This window comes from Balaenoptera ricei, chromosome X (genome assembly GCF_028023285.1).
Source record: "Balaenoptera ricei isolate mBalRic1 chromosome X, mBalRic1.hap2, whole genome shotgun sequence".
Lineage (NCBI taxonomy): Eukaryota > Metazoa > Chordata > Mammalia > Artiodactyla > Balaenopteridae > Balaenoptera > Balaenoptera ricei.
This window is the reverse complement of record NC_082660.1, coordinates 9,985,018-10,002,040: the sequence shown is the minus strand read 5'-3', so window position 1 is coordinate 10,002,040 and position 17,023 is coordinate 9,985,018. Positions and strand designations below refer to the sequence as shown.

Here is a 17,023-nt window from a genome sequence, read left to right as displayed (position 1 = left end):
AGTAAAAGAAGGCACAAAAGGTTAGGCATCTTGCCCTCCATCATGTGACTGGGGAATGACACAGAAGATTCAACTCTAGGCAGCGTAGATCCAGAGCTCACACTCTTAACCACCTGGCTTTCCTGTACCTTAGCTTTTATTCTACAGGTAATAAAAACCCTCCATTATAACATTATTTGGAGGACACTTTCCTGTAAACGCACCCATACGGAACACAACAATCAAGTGTTAGAAGGGATATGGGTAATCTTAACCAAAAGAGTGTTTGAGCATCTCAAGGAGGTATCACACAACCTGAGCACTAAAACTTAGGTTCGTATGTTTCATGAGAGAACATGAGGCCCTTGCTTAGAGTTGATTAACTTTTATCTCAGTAAACTGGGATAAACTCCCCCAGTAAACTGGTTTCCTGGTCATGAGCAGATTATAAACTATGAATTAAAAGGGAATGAGGAAGTAAGATATTTGGGGAAGGGGCTGCTATTATTAGAAGGCAGATTTAAAGCTCAAAGCTGTGTGAGCAGTTTGCCATGTGGTAGTCCTCCAATTTAGAAAACAAAAGAAAGGAAAAGAAACAAAACAACAACAAGACCCTAGAGAAAACAAACAAACAGCAAAGGCAAAATGGACCCGCTCGGAAGGAGGACCAAAGGGAACCCTCCCTTCTGAACCTTGAGTGTGGCTCAAGACAGCATAAAAGGAGGGAATTGTACATTTGGAAATCCTTCCATTAAACCAATGGCTACAATAAAATTCTAGAGTTTATAATTTTAGCCTGCCAGTATTAGAATAATTTCGTTTTGTGAAGAATTAGACAAATGAGCCCTGAATTTGATGTATGCATTAGTGTCAATGCAGGTGAATTACCCTGGTCCCTCACAGCCCTCTCTCCTAAATCGTCCTTAGACCGTGTTTGGAAATTCCACCTGGGGAACAATTATTCAAATGCACTGCCACCCAATCAGGTGTCTTTTATCAAAAACCACTTCAGACCCAGGCCACTGCAAATGGCTGTAGGGGGGACCTGGTGAAAGCACCAAATGGGGGTTGAAACTTAGCTGCCTCACGGAGCTCTGAGACCCTTGAAACCCAGCACAAAGATGCCACTGGCCGGGACACAACAGCCCAAAGCGGGTACCATTTGTAATTCACACAGGAGCTGCACAGGCTATATGAGGCTCAGACGTTTTTTTTAGAAGTAGGCAGATCACAAGCAAACAATGAACACATTTTAAAAGTTATTATATGCGCTAAAGGTATTTGGACTATAATTCAAAGGCTGCCAAAATACATTTGAACAGATCATTCCATAGTTGCCCATTTTAGTTATAAAACAGATCACTGCCTTCCTACAGCCCCGTGCTATTCCAATGCATTTTACTTTCTCCCAAGCCTGTTTTCTTTTCATCTTCCTCCAGAGATCCAGTCAAACCCTCTCCTTGTAGGAATTTAAAAGCTTCCTTGACTTTATCTTCCCTTTGCTCCTTTATTGTTCAGTTCTATTTCCCATCCCTCCCTCCCCAGGGTCACCCTCTGACCCTGGAGATCTTCAAACCCACATTTTTAATACTTACTTCAATAATTTACATAATAGCACTCTGACCAATGACTAGAAAATAAAGCCTTAAAAAAAGAAATATATCATCCTGGAGACAGTTCTAGTCTAATAAATATTTAACCTAGAAAAAAAGAGGCAGAGCTAAAGGTGAATAAAAATAGGAAAATAATTGCTTAGCAACATGACGGAGTTTTAACCCAACTCTACAAATTGTACTGCAGATGTGAAGGCATCTTTAATTTCTAATAATGGTGGAGGGAAAGAGTAATTATCTTGAATATTTAACAGTATACTGTCCTGTATGTCCCAAGTATTCTATGGCAAGCAAGGTATTATGACCACTAGGACCCACAGAAAAAGAAAAAGAGACTGCATGGCTTTCCAAATGCCTTTTTGCAAGACAGGTTGAGGATTTTGAGCCGAGGGTCATCTCGTTACAGGTATTACAGAAAAGAGGAGTGAAGGTGACCCAGGTAAAATTATGAAGAAAAATCATCACTGAGCTAAGAGAGATTATTTTGAACAACACCTGCAAACTACAGCCTGTGGGCCAAATCCTACCAGCCTCTGTGAGCTAAGATGATTTTATGTTTTTAAATGATTTAAAAAAATCAACAGGGACTTCCCCGGCGGTCCAGTGGTTAAGACTTCGCCTTCCAACGCAGTGGGTGCGGGTTCGATCCCTGGTCGGGGAGCTAAGATCCCACATGCCTTGGGGCCAAAAAACCAAAACATAAAACAGAAGCAATATTGTAACAAATTCAATAAAGACTTTAAAAATGGTCCACATCAAAAAAATTAAAAAAAATCAACATAAATATAATATTTCATGATAACATGAAAATTATATGAAATTCAAGTTTCAGTGTCTGTGAAGTTTTATTGGAACACAGCCATGCTCATTCATTTAACGGCTATGACTGCTTGGTAAGTCACCAAACTACTCTGAGCTAATGGCATCAGCCTCACAGAGTGGATGAATAAATCTCCTTTATTCACTCATTCCACATGTGTCAACTGAGCACCTACTCCATTTGGGTCCTGGGCTAGATGCTGGGAATACATCAGGGAGCAAGACAGACGCTTTCCTTACTGTCATGAAATTTGCCACCCAACTGGGGACCCAGACAATAAACTAATAAATACACACACACACACACACACACACACACACACAATAAAAAATAAAGTCTATGGCTGCTTTTATGCCATGATGCCAGAGTTTAATAGTCGCAATGGAAGCCATATGACCCATCAAGCCGAAACTATTTCCTATATGGCCCCTTTACAAAAAAACTTTGTTGACCCCTAGTCCTGTTGGGAAACCATCTCTCTCCCAAGTGGTCCAGGTAGGAATGAAAATGATTCAACTCACACTTTGGGGGTAGGCTCTGTTTGGTGTAAGCCAATCAGCACCTCCCATGCCCCCTGGCCATTATGATTGGTTCAGGTGTGGTCGTGTGGCCTCCAGTCTATTCAGTGAGAACCCAGGGGCTGAATCTGAGAATGCTGGGACACAGCTTCTCTCTCTTCTGGATGGTGAGTGTGAGGATGGGAAGGGCTGCAGCCATGAAGAACGAAACTTGAGGAGGAAGGCAGAACAGAGGGAGCCCAGAGAGATGGAGCAGAGCTCTGGCGACTCTGAGACGCTCTTTAAACCTCTTTTGAAGCTGGCCCTGGCATTCTGTGTATTTATAAAATGGTGGTAAAAAATACATATAATTTACCATCTTAACCATTTTGAAGTCTACAGTTCACTAGTGTTTTATATGCTTACATTGTTGTGAAACAAATCTCTAGGACCTTTTAACCCTGCAAAACTAAAACTTTATGCTCATTAAACAACAACTCTCCTTTGTCCCCTCCCCCAAGACCTTGGTAACCACCATTCTACTTCCTATATCTATGAATTTGACTACTCTGCATACCTCATATAAATAGAATCATACAGTATCTCTCCTTTGGTGACTGGCTCACTTCACATAGAGTATTTTCTCAAGGTTCATCCATGTTGTAGCATGTCACAGGACTACCATCCTTTTTAAGGCTGCCTAGTATTCCATTGTATTTATTTACCATATTTTGTTTATCCATCTACCTGTCAATGCACATTTGGGTTGTTTCCATCTCTTGGCTATTGTGAATACTGCTGCTATGAACATGGGTGGGCAAATAGCTCTTTGAGACTCTACTTTCAATTCTTTTGGATATATATCCAGACATGGGATTGGTGGATCATATGGTAGTTTTATGTTTAGCTTTTGGAGGAACCATCATGCTGTTCTCCATAGTGGTTGTATTATTTTATAATACTGCCAGAAGTGCATAAAGGTTCCCTTTTCTCCACAGTCTATGAGGCCACCATTTTTTGAGAGTAGGCATCCTAATTATCTCATAGTGGCTTTGATTTGCATTTCCTTGATGATTAGTAATGTTGAACATCTTTTAATATGCTTGTTGGCCATTTGTATATCATCTCTGGAGAAATGTCTACTCAAGTCCTTTGTCCATTTAAAAAATTTAGTTATTTGATTTTTTTGTTGTTGAGTTGCAGGAATTCTCTATAGAATGAGCTGGGAATTGTTACCTCCTCTTTAATTTTCTGGAAGACTTTGAGGAGGATTAATTCTTTATATGTTTGGTAGCACTCTCCAGTAAAGCCATTTAGTCCCGGGCTTTTCACTTTGAGGAGGTTTCTGATTACTGATTCAATTTCCTTACTAGTTATTGCTCTGTTTAGATTTTCTATTTCTTCATGCTTCAGTCTTGGTAAGTTTGTATGTTTTTAGGAATTTATCTACTTCTGGGTTATCCAATCCTATAATCCTATTTGTCACATTGATTATAATGTTGTCATGTCTCCTTAGGCTATGACAGTTTTACCACTATTTTTTAGGTACATAAACCAAAAAGATATTCTTTTTATTGTTTAAGATAAACTGGTTAAGAATGTTCTGTTTCTTGTAACTCACAAGATTCCCAGCTGACACAGTTTTCTAGTATAGATCATTTTATAATGAGAAAAGTGAGGCCCATAGTGTCCAAATGATTACCCAGCATCACACAGCTAGTACTAAGAGCTAGAATCCTAGCCCAAGTGGTTTTACTCTTTAATTTCTGTGCTTTATGATTCTGTGCCACCTGTTGCGGGGAAACACTGCAATCAAACTACCCCAGAAAGGTACCTTCATTATATCCTGAATTTTGGAGCTCTTATAAACAGCCACACTAAGATATGGATCATTGACAAGGCGTTGATGAACTTTATAATAAGACCAAATTTTGGTAGTGAAATTTCTATATCAATAAGTTAAAGAGAAATAATTTTCACTCACTGACTTGTATATCAGCATCTTTCCTAACAATGTACTGAATATATAATGCTTTAGGAAAAGGTCTATTCATCCATCCAATAATGCATCTATCCACCTACTCATACATACACACATCTAAATATTTATTGAACAAACATTTATTGACCACCTGCTATTGCCCAGACAATACTCTGGGCAGTGCACAGCGACCCCTGTTGACCTCTTTTATCTCCTGTAGTGGAACAGTCATGCATCTCCAGCAATTTTTGGATTCAAACCAAATGGTATCAACATATTTAAGTTCATGAATCCTTTTTTATTTTTTGTGGGTTCTACGTAGAAATATAGGCTTGAATATGTGAGAAACTGAAGTTTGAATGTTGAGCTAATAAAGAACCAGCTGAGGAGACATGAGAAGGAATCTTCAGTGAGTTTGGAACAAAGGAAGGGGGATGGTGTCATGGAAGCCAAGAGAACCGCGTAGAACAGAACAAAAATAAGTTGGGGACCTTTATATGGGAGCTTTATAAAATTCCAAAAAGATAATGAGTAGAATTTCTTTAAAAACATTATGGACAATTAACGTTTTGAAAGTACAATGGGGCTGTTTCTCCGTAGACCATTAGTATGAGCAAGTTGCTATGTAATTTTCACCTCCCTAATAATTATTTGTACTTGCATTTAGCATTCCATTGTGACTGGGCTTCATAATGCTGTCATTTCCTGTCCCTCCATCCTCCTCCCACGAAGGTGTTGGCTGAAGGTGGGGGGCGGGGAATCGTGATACTCACATAATAAAAGTTCTACTTTTCTCATAGATTTTAACAATGCTATTCCTAGAATACCTTTTAGAGGTAGGTCATGAATGTCAGAGCGGTACAAGAACTCTTACTGACAACAGATACATCATAGAGCTTTCTGGCAAGAGCTAGGAAAAAAATGGGGCTCTGGAGTCCTTTTTTAACTCCCTGCATGACTCAGAGTGCAACCTCAGAAAAGGCTTCTTTTCTAATTTCTTTCATATATGAAATAAGTGGCAGCTCCCCATTCCACGGGAGGGTTTTGAAAATTTATTAATTATTGAATTAAAAACATGAGAATGGGGTCAAACGCATGATGCTCTAGAGCAAGGTTTGGCAAACTATTACAGCCCACGAGCCAAATCCAGCCCCCAGGCAATTTTTGTAAGTAAAGTTTTATTGGAACACAACCATGTCCATTCGTTTACACATTTCCTGTGGCTTCTTTCTCACTACAGTGGCAGAGCTGCATTGTGTTGATTTGCAAGAGAAACCACACGGCCTCCAAAGACTAAAATAATTTGCTGTTTGACCTCTTATAGAAAAGGTTTGCTGACCTGGCCTAGAGAAGTAAGGGCTGGGGGTAGGGGAGGGGGGGAAGTGTATATCTTAGGGTGACAAAAGCCATCCTTGACAGGGCATGGAGATTGCTTTTGGGGGACCCAATAGCTAGAGGCAAATTTTCCTCTTTTCTGTTTTCCTCTTTTCTACTTTTCTGTTCAGAATGAAATACATATACATGTGTAACCTATGAAACACAATTGTGTAATTTCGGCAATCCCTCATATGAGTTACATGCTCCTATATTTGCATCTAAAACCCACGTTGTACAATATATAAATGATTGGTAACATTCATGCTAATAATTGAAAAATTTAGTTTTTCATTACTTAGAATGGCATTCAATAACATATAAAAGACTATGACATGTTGACAGAGAGACAAGAAGAAAGGGAAAATCTTTACATTTTAGTACCTTTATGAGCACTTTTATCCTGCTTTTTGAACAAGGGGCCTGCATTTTCATTCTGGAATGGGTACCAAAAATTCAGTAGCTGGCCCTGCATATTTAGCCGTATCCTTTAATATCCAACAGATTTGAGAGTCTCTCCCGGCCTTCCACATTGGAACTGCTATCACCAAACCTGCGTTCCGGCAACGACTGAGTGGTGCAGCCTGTGACACAGCTATGGGACACGGCTACTCTTGACTCATGCTCATCTGAGCGTCCACTGACACAGAAAGTACCACCATCCCTCATCCTTGCAATTGAAGAGACTCTTCCCTAGAAAGTGGCTATTGATAGCAAGGTTGTACTCAAGCTTTGCAAGGAAACAGAGGACAGGGCTTGGGAGGGAACTGCTGTCTCCTACCCCCTGCTGGACCACAGTAAGGCGCTCTGTCACAGCCCTCTGCGACTCCTCTTAGGTAGCAGTGCAGACAGTAATGAAAAGACACCTGCCACAAAGGTGATTCCTTGTCCTCTTCAGTTCAGCCAATTTACTTGGCAGTAATACCCACAGGCCCCACTTGGCATTTGGGACAGGCCAGAATTTCCTGCCTGTGCCCCAGCCTTAGGTGATCATATCAAAATTGCTCTCTGCAAGGGCTGGCTCAATCCAGAAGGAAGACATGCAAAGGCCACTCAAAGGAACCAAGGGGTGGTAGGCAGCCCCAAGCTAGTATTTTAATTACAGGCTGTGATGGAAACCTGGTCATCCAGGTGCTTCTCATTTTCACAGGCTGGCTGTTCCTGTGATTCCAAATGGACTCTGTGACCCACCTCATGTACATCCCCAGGGGCTACATAAAAGCTCAGGAGAAGACAGAACCCACCCCGTCCAGCAGCTAACCTGCTGTCTACAGCTCCGCCTGAATGTGCATGTCCCAAATCCGCCGGAATCAAGTGGCCCAAGGAACTTCAGATAATTACAATCCCTTCAGATACCTTGGCCTGCTGGACAAATAAGCCAAGTGTATTAGGGATTTGTCCTAGAATGATGGCCAGATTAAGTCCACCAGCAAAGTTTCAAAAACAAATGTGCAGGGAAAATGAAACCATCTCCAATAAGGGAGAAGTCTGCTGAGCACAGCTCTGTGTGCCATATGCTAAGTTAGATCTGGAATGATGGTGTCATTTCAGAGCTTTCCTGTTAAAAGCCCTTCCATCAGCTCTGCAAACTTACCTTCCAGCTGGGAGCAGTGATTATTAACTCAGCGGAGAGGTGCTTTGTCAGATTTGAAAGAAAACAAATCTGCTTCAACGAAGGGAATAAACAGCCCCTAATGTTCAGCCTGGGAAGCTTTTGCATTGACATGACATAATTACCTTTCATTTCATGTAATGATACTATCACATTTACTTTGTTCCTCCAATTCCAAAATTATAATATATCTCCCTCCCTTGACTGGATGCTTGGGATCCTAAGGAACTCATTTACCTAAATGGCATTTGCTCTTGCAATGAGGCAATTATTTGCATTTTATGCAGAATTCACTGTGTGCACTTGGAAGCAAAACATTTTATCTAAGAATTCTTCATCAAAAACACAAAAAATGAGGCAGACTGCCTCTTCTCTAATCTAATGCTAGTTCTTAACTCTTTGGATATTTAAAACCACACAAAATAACAAAGCAACCCACCTCAAATAGATCTCTCCTATTGCCTTTATTGTCACAACTGTTGATTTCTACAACGTGGCTCTTCATTTTATTACCAGAAACAAAGGGTAACAATTTGAGTCATCTCTCAGATTCGTTTGTCCTTTGTTGAATTTAAATTAAAAATGTAAGCTTGATAAAGCAGGAAATTGACATCTGCTTCAAATATGAAATTAACCCAGGGGTTGGGTGGTACAATCACAATATCCACATCCAACTTTACAACTTAACTCTTCTTGACTTACTTTTTTTTAATTTTTAAAGAAGGAAAAGTTCAAGGTCAGTCATCACAGAATAACTGATTACTGGACTCATCCACAGAATAACAGTAAGACTCTCTTATGAAATTTTGGGGTAAAAATCAAGAAAAAAGTAGCAAAGACTAGCCCTAGAACTACCAAACAATATTTGAAAATAATCAATTGCTTCTTTCCTCTTTGGGACATTTCAATTGGACTAGATAAAGCCTGGAGGGAATACTTAGAGGCTCACATTTTAGGATGAGGTAAGGTTTTGTCATTTGTAATTTTCATGATGACAGAATCCTGTCACGCTGACTTGACTATCTTCTGGTTAATAAAAAGGCACATACAGTGCTTGTATTTCTTCAGATTATTCTTTTCTGGAGATAGATGAGCCAAAAACACATTTCACATTGACTGAATCTGCCACTGAATTGACTGGCAGATAGCAATGGCTAAACATCTCCCAAGTTGGGCCAAGGCCATACTGGAAAACAAAGTGGAAGTTTCCACATCTCATTACTAATCCCCAATATTCAGGTTTCAGAACTGAATTCTTCTGCATTAAGAAGACAGTGACTTGGTTTAATTGCCCCCCATGGGAATTGCTGGTAGAATAATAGAACAGTGTGTCTTGTCCAATACGCACGCAGGACTACATTTGTGGACTTACAGGGTGAAAGTAGCCAGAAAACCAGCAGGCCAAAAAAGAAAATAAACAAAAAAGCCTCTTAATTTTAGAACTTGAAAAATGAGGACATGTGGTTTGGAAATGACCCTCCAGCCTCCTCTCCCACTACCCATCCCCATCCCTTTCCCCAGACTCCAACGTGGCTCATCTTAATCATGTATCTTGCCAGCTAGTGTTTTGATATTTATTTTGCTCACGTTTAAATTTTTCTTCAATTTACAAACACCGAATTTCCAGATTTACAAAGCACATTATTTTTGCATTAACTCTACCCACCTCCACAGTTAAATAAGCACATATTACTCCATTTAACTCAAAAATGGAAAATAAGGAACTCACAGCGCTCCCTATTCTCTGACTATGAAACATACTACGTGTCTATAAAGAGCTTAAAAGAGACATCGCTTGGTTGAGAATAATGGTTGGCCTCTCTGTAGTGTGAGGCCCATGCCAACGGCCTGCATCCTCACGCCCACTCCCAAAGGATAGGATTGTTTCCTCCTTGGGGCCTTCCCCTGTATCTACAGCATATTGTATTATTTCATACATCACTTCCACCACACTCTAAGATCCTGGAAGGTAAGACTGTATCTTGCTCATTTTGGTAACTTCATCATTTAGCAGTGCTCAATAAATGATGGGGGGAACACACGTTAGGTGTAACCAAGGAGTGCTTTTGCGCATGGCCGGACAACCAGGCTGCCCAGGCCATGTCTAAGGATGCTGAGGGGGGAGGGTATGGCAGACACAGGTGGAGATGAGCCGAGCTGAGCACACATTGATTGGGCTGGGGAAGCCTAGGGGTGGTGATCAAAGCTTACTATGGATTAAGCTCCATAATAGAGCCAAAAGAACCGAGGCCTGAGTCTGACGGTGTGATGCAAACATGGGTCTGACTAGCCATAAGGACGTGGAGATACCAACCCCTGTGAACCTCAGCTTCTTCTGCAAGAAGGAGATTCCTCTATGTGCTTTAACTACCTCACAGGACAGTTATCAAGATTAAATGCAACCTTACGTCTTGCAAGAATTTTCTAAACGTTGGTAGTGTGATATATAGAGTTACCTTATGTTGTCTAAATCAGAACACTCTGAGAGCAAAGGGACGTGCCATCAGTAATTATGTGAGAACAATACCCATAAACCAGGACCCTCCTGGGCAAAGCTGGTTGTATGGTCACTGGTCTGTCTATCCATCTCTATCTGTATTCTATATCCATTGATATCTATATCTACAACTCTGTATATTTATAGCCATCTATATCTGTATCAATATCTATGTAATTATACTCCATAACTTTATCTACATCTGTATCTCTACTCATATCTACAACTATATCTATATCCACCTACATCTATTATTTATTGATGCTATTATTATAAGAACCATCTCAGAGTACCTCACTTTCTCTATTTCTCTTAATTTCTCTGGCCATCCATTGCTCCCTCTATTAGCCATTTCTCACCAGGACACTCTCTTTCCCGAGACTCTTCTCTTGGTAGTTTCTCTCTTCCCATCTGCTTCTCTCCCTTCCCCTCTTCTGCTCTCTTAACTGGTAATAACAAGGACCGAGAAATTTTTATTTTGCATCTGTCATGTTTCTTACACAATGTTCTTTGCTCCTCAAAAAACTGTAATTTGTATTTCTCTAAGAATACCAACAAAACTTGTCCTTTCTTAATGGAGAATCCAGTGTATTTGAACAAGCAGTAGTTTGCGACTTGGTACACGTGCGTAAACTTTGGGAAAGCCTTTTGATTAGTCCGAGATTCAGTTCTAGCGTCTAGAAAATGGGGTAATTATTCCACATTAATGCAAAAAAAGTGCTTTAGAGCAGCCGCCGTAGCTGTTCATTAGAATCAGCTGAGAAGTTTCTGAAACTCTATTCCTAGGCTCTATCCCAGATCCAGTGCTATGGACCGAATGTTTGTGTTCCACCAAATTCTTATGTTAAAACCCTAATCCCCAATGTGATGGTATTAGGAGGTGGGGCCTTTTGGGAGGTAATTAGGTCATGAGAGTGGAGCCCTCATAATGAGATTAGTATTTTTATAAGAAGAGACATAGAGAGGTGATTTCTCTTTCTCCTATCCTCTCTTTATGTGAGGATAAAGCAAGAAGGCAGCTCTCTCCAAACCAGGAAGAGGGCCTTCACCAAGAACCCGACCACGAGAGCACCGTGATCTTGGACTTCACATCCTCCAGAACTATGAGAAATAAATTTCTGTGTTTAAGCCACCAGTCTCTGGTATTTTATTATATAGCAGCCCAAATGGACTGAGACACCCAGCCATCGGGATATTTTACTGCTCCTTGGGCTATTCCAATGTGTAGCCAAGGTTGAGAACCACTAGTCTGCAGACTATACAAAATTATACAAATGTACATTAACACGTGCATGATGGCATTTAATTTTTTTTTAACCCTATGGATTAGTAACTCAATAGAAGACAGGTTATCCAGCCCTACTCTGAATAACTGTGGATAGGAGAGGAAAGGTGAAATTTGAACACATTTTGAACTACCCTGGGCCGTATTCTGAAAGATTCATAACAATAGAATTATCTCATTATCAACTCTGAGACTCTAACTCTGAATAGGTGAACCCTGGTTCCTCCCATAGCTTCGTCCATCACTTAAAAGTAGTTGTACCTCCATCAGAAAGAATTGTCTGATGTGAGTTATCATTTAGATCTTAAGACAAAATAAAAAAAGAAGACATCTCTTTCAAAGAGAAAATGTAGAAGAGTGGGAAATTAAATGCAAAGGTGCTAATTACTAACCACAGATTAATTTTCAAATTGTTCTTTTAACTTCTAAAACTAATGAGTAGAGATATAGCAAACCAGGCTCCCTGGAAACTTTGGTAATTAGAGTATCTCTTTGTAACGGACATCGCTCAGTAGGTAAGAGAAAAAATCAGAATGATTCTCAATTATTTATAAAACTCATTAGTGACAAAGAAACAATAAGCACTTTCAAAAGAAGTACCATTCTTGACATCTTAAAACAGTGTCTCTGAGAGGACTGTGGAAATTTACTTTTCAAGTAAAAAAGCTCCACGGATTTTAAAAAGTGACACCAGTGACTTTGTTTTAAAACTTGCTGTTTAGTAATCAGTGCAGGTTTCTCTATTAAGTTGCTGATCTGCTCTTTCATGTTGCAACAGCTGGCATCGGGCCAGTGTAAATGTTAAATTGACACCTGAGCTGGCCCTTAAAAATGTCAATGACATTGATGGAAATGCGTATCTGTAGAGCTAGCTGGGGATCCCCGAATCTCTAAATAGGCCATAGTTTGGGTTTCTGGCTATTGATCAAATGGTTTGGAATACACAGGAACCTCAATCCAACCAAGGACAAGGAAAAATCCATCTTAATCAGAGAAGTCTGAGCTGTACCTTCCTAAGTTCATAATCCATGTCTTTTAAAACTACATTTCTTTGGCAGAAATTTTTATTGTTTTGAGTTAAAACATCTAGGCCACCTCAACTGTGCCAATTACGTAAATTCATAACCATGTTACAAAATAGATGGCACAGTATAATATCAAATAATATCATCTTTCTACCATTATGAGGGACTTAGGCAAACTATTAAAATTAATGAATCAGGGCTTCCCTGGTGGCGCATTGGTTAAGAATCCGCCTGCCAATGCAAGGGACACAGGTTCAAGCCCTGGCCCAGGAAGATCCCACATGCCACGGAGCAACTAAGCCCGTGTGCCACAACTACTGAGCCTGCGCTCTAGAGCCCGCGAGCCACAACTACTGAGCCCACGTGCCACAACTACTGAAGCCTGCACGCCTACAGCCCGTGCTCTGCAACAAGAGAAGCCACGACATGAAAAGCCCACGCACCGCAATGAAGAGTAGCCCCTGCTCACCGCAACTAGAGAAAGCCCGCACACAGCAACGAAGATCCAACACAGCCAAAAATTAATTAATTAATTAATTAAAAAATAACAATAATAAAGTAAAATTAACGAATCAGAATCTAGGATGTAAACAAACCGTTGGCCTTTCTTCGTGTCTTTGAGCTTTCTGAGAGATTCCGTCCCCACTGCCAAGATTTCCACCATAGTTTCTCTATGAGCACATCCCCAGGAAAGCCTTGAAGAGCCAGAGGGTCACTTCGCACAGGCTCCCTGGAGTGGATCAGATTCAAGGTCAACTTTAATCTTTCCAGGATGGATCCAGGAAACAAGCCCCTCAGCCACCAACTGTACTCTTAAGAGAGGTCCTCCCTCTCCCCTCTGCAAATCTAGGAAGGGGAGAGATCTCGGCTGCAGAGACTAGGAAACCACTGAGAACCCTCACGTTGAGTTTTTCCCTAGCTACTTTCCAACAGTCCTAACTTAGAGGTGCTGGGCTGTCGAAAAGACCAAATACTCAAAAATCAATCTTGGCAGATATTTCTATTTTTATAAAAATGATACCCTACATCACGTAGATCCTATATTTGCTAATCAGTCCATAGTCAGCCTGGTTGGAACAAAGAATCAAGCCTGTGGTACTGAAAGATTTCTCCCCCCCTTGGCCTCCAACCTCTGCTCACTTGTATTAGGGTAGGCCAACCATGCTTCCTGATTTCAAACCTATTTCACTAACTTCTCATAATTAAGAACATTTCACTTTGGAGAAGCAAACAGAGTGAACTCTTGCTGTTTTGAGAGGTGCGATATAAGCACTTTTTTCATACAACTGCAAAAAACCAGAGCACTACAGCCTCTGTGAAAAACAGTTTGGTCATTCTTGAAAAAAGTAAACATCAAAGTACCATATGATCCAGCAATTCCACTGCCAGGTATATACCCAAAAGAATTAAAAGCAGGGATGCAAACAGATACTTGTATACCAACGTTCACAGCAGCATTATTCACAAGAGCAAAAAGGTGGAAACAACTCAAATGTCCCCTGACAGATAAATGGATAAAAAAAAGTGATCTATCCACACAATGAAATATTATTCAGCCTTAAAAGGAATGAAATTCATATATGTTCTACAACATGGGTGAACCTTGAGGACATTATGCTAAGTAAAATAAGCCAGATAAAAAAGTACAAATACTGTATGATTTCACTTCTATGACGTACCAGGGGCTGGAGGGAGGGGGAGTGGGAAACTGTTGTTTAATGGAGACAGAGTTTCTGTTGCAGAAGATGAAAAAGGTCTGGAAGATGAAAGTGGTGAGAGTTGCAAAACATTGTGAATGGGGGCTTCCCTGGTGGCGCAGTGGTTGAGAATCTGCCTGCCAATGCAGGGGAAACGGGTTCGAGCCCTGGTCTGGGAAGATCCCACATGCCGCGGAGCGGCTGTGCCCGTGAGCCACAACTACTGAGCCTGCGCGTCTGGAGCCTGTGCTCCGCAACAGGAAGGGCCGCGATAGTGAGAGGCCCGCGCACCGCGATGAGGAGTGGCCCCCGCTCGCCGCAACTAGAGAAAGCCCTCGCACGGAAACGAAGACCCAACACAGCCATAAATAAATAAATAAATAAATAAATAAAATTTAAAAACAAAACAAAACAAAACAAAACCATTGTGAATGTAGTTAATGTCACTGAATTGTACACCTAAAGGCAGTTAAGATGGTACATAAAATTTACCATTATGTTATAGATAACATAACCATTATATATATAACATAAATAACATAACCATTATGTAATATATATTTTACCACAATTTAAAAAAAAACAGAGCACCACAAAAAATCCAAAACCTCATCCAATGTTAGTGGGACCAATTTATAGTACAACCTGTAATGCACATAATCCTTTCAGCTGATTTTTCTAGTTGCAGATGAGCCAGTAACATTCCTGTCTTAATCATTTCTACAAGGCTTTCCAAATGACCCTCCTCCATGTCAAACTTCAGTTACTAGCCTCAGACAATCAGTACAACTGGCCTCGGACTCAGTAACATACATGTTTGCTCTGGCCCAGGAGTACCTGATACCCTGGGAATTGTTAGCCTAAGATGGCGCGTGTCCAAGAACAAAGCAACCTCATGTCACAAGATATGGAAGGCCCAGGGGATCACCTGCTTGAGTCATGGCCTCCAAGTGCCTAGGAGTCCCCAGTTTAGGTATGCTAATTCTCCTGGGCCAAGGGTCAAAACAGAGACATCCCCAAAGCCAAAGATTAAACTGTTCATGCCATGTGTTCAACCTACTTGATGAAGCAGTCTCGTCCATCCCGGTTTGCCGTCATCTCCCATCCATAGGGCGGCACCTGGTTCAAGCCCCAGGTTCCTGAGGGAGGTGGCCAGCCTGAAGACTTTGTCCTGTGGCTGGAAAAAAGAAAAGCAAAGCATCATTACACCTGACTCTGGAACACTTCTTCTGAGACAAACCCCAGAAGGGGCACAGGACTTGCCCCTCTCCATTACGGGCTGTGTCCTCAGCTGACAAAATGAACGATTAGAATGTTTTTGTGTCAGGTACCACGCTCAGTATTTTTCTTTATAGTATCTTGCTAGCTGTTCCCAGCTGCCCTGTGAGCTAAGTATACTCATCTTGTTTTACAGATGAGGAAACAATGAATGGCTCACAAAGCTTAAGTAACTTTCCTGAGGACACACAAGCCAATTCTGAACAAACGTTTAGCACACTTTCCATGGCACTAGGCATTCCTGGGACCAGACATTAGGACGGTTTGGCATATAAACAGATATCACACCACAATATAAATGCACAAATGAAAATAAATTCCTGTTTTTATGGATCTTAAACAAATAACCCCAAGCCTCAGTTTTCTGGACTCCTGTGACCAAAATACAAAATTTCCACTCATATTAACCACACTCCAGTCAAGGTGACTGGTCATAAAACCTTAGACAAACTCTCCATTTATGTTGCAATGAAAATCCACACATTAACTTTTACAGTTTCTAGTCCATACCTGAAATGTGACTCGTCAGCAAAATGAAAGGGTAGGTTAAGGAGAATTTTCTAGAAGCCTGCCTTTCCAAGAGCAAGAGGAAAAAGGAAGTGACTTCACGTGACAAGCAGCTGTGATGGGCAGCATTGCACAGTGACAATTCCCATCCAGAGGCCTAAGCCCAGTTTCTGGAACATTGTTGAATCTTGGCCGCTGCTCTGCTGCCTGGGACCTGCAGAAATTCCACTGTCCTCTCATGAGCACCAAAGACTCCTTTAAAGCTCAACCGTGGGAAGGAAATACATGCTACCATTTTAGGATCAACCAACATCCTTCATCATTTGTCCTTTGGCTCCAGGTGAAGCTCCCCACTCCGGATGGCCTGTTAGATGTTCTAGGTGGTTCCAAATTGCAGACAGGAACCAAAGTGTGTATGTGTGTGTTCGGGGAGCAGTGAGGACACTTCCAGGGCCTCAGTCAGCATCTCAATAGTGAACCTGGGAGCCCTTAGAAAGAGGCGCCCCTCCCCCTGCACCAGGCATAACATGCACAGCTTATACAACTGTCCATGGCAGCCCTCCTGCAGCAAACATCCAAATCAGGGGTGTCAACCTGTCTGTGAGGAGGTGAGGCTTTTAACTTCCCAGGATGCAGGGCGTCTCACCCCCGACCTCCACCCTCACCCAACTCACACAGCTGACCATGAACCGATGCTTCTCCTCAACGGAAACCAGCCCCATTTCCTGTAAGTTTCCTGGAGGGGAACTAGTTTGCAGAATTTTAATGACCTCCGTTGCCTTTCTTTAACTTCCTTTCAGTTTTCCCACATCCTTCAGAGAGCGTGGGGAGCAAAAGAGTTCACAAATTTAACACAGG

At 41.2% G+C, this 17,023-nt stretch overlaps 1 protein-coding gene across 1 annotated transcript in view; it reads right to left on the bottom strand.

Annotated features, from left to right (window-relative positions):
* The window catches only part of FRMPD4 (FERM and PDZ domain containing 4), a 176,270-nt gene extending 160,777 nt beyond the window's left edge, over positions 1-15,493 (bottom strand). The window contains exon 1 of the mRNA XM_059910961.1: positions 15,441-15,493. Within this exon, the coding sequence (XP_059766944.1) occupies positions 15,441-15,478 (38 nt within the window). The 5' untranslated portion in view covers positions 15,479-15,493. The remainder of the gene's footprint in view (positions 1-15,440) is intronic.
* Between the last annotated feature and the right edge of the window lie 1,530 nt (positions 15,494-17,023).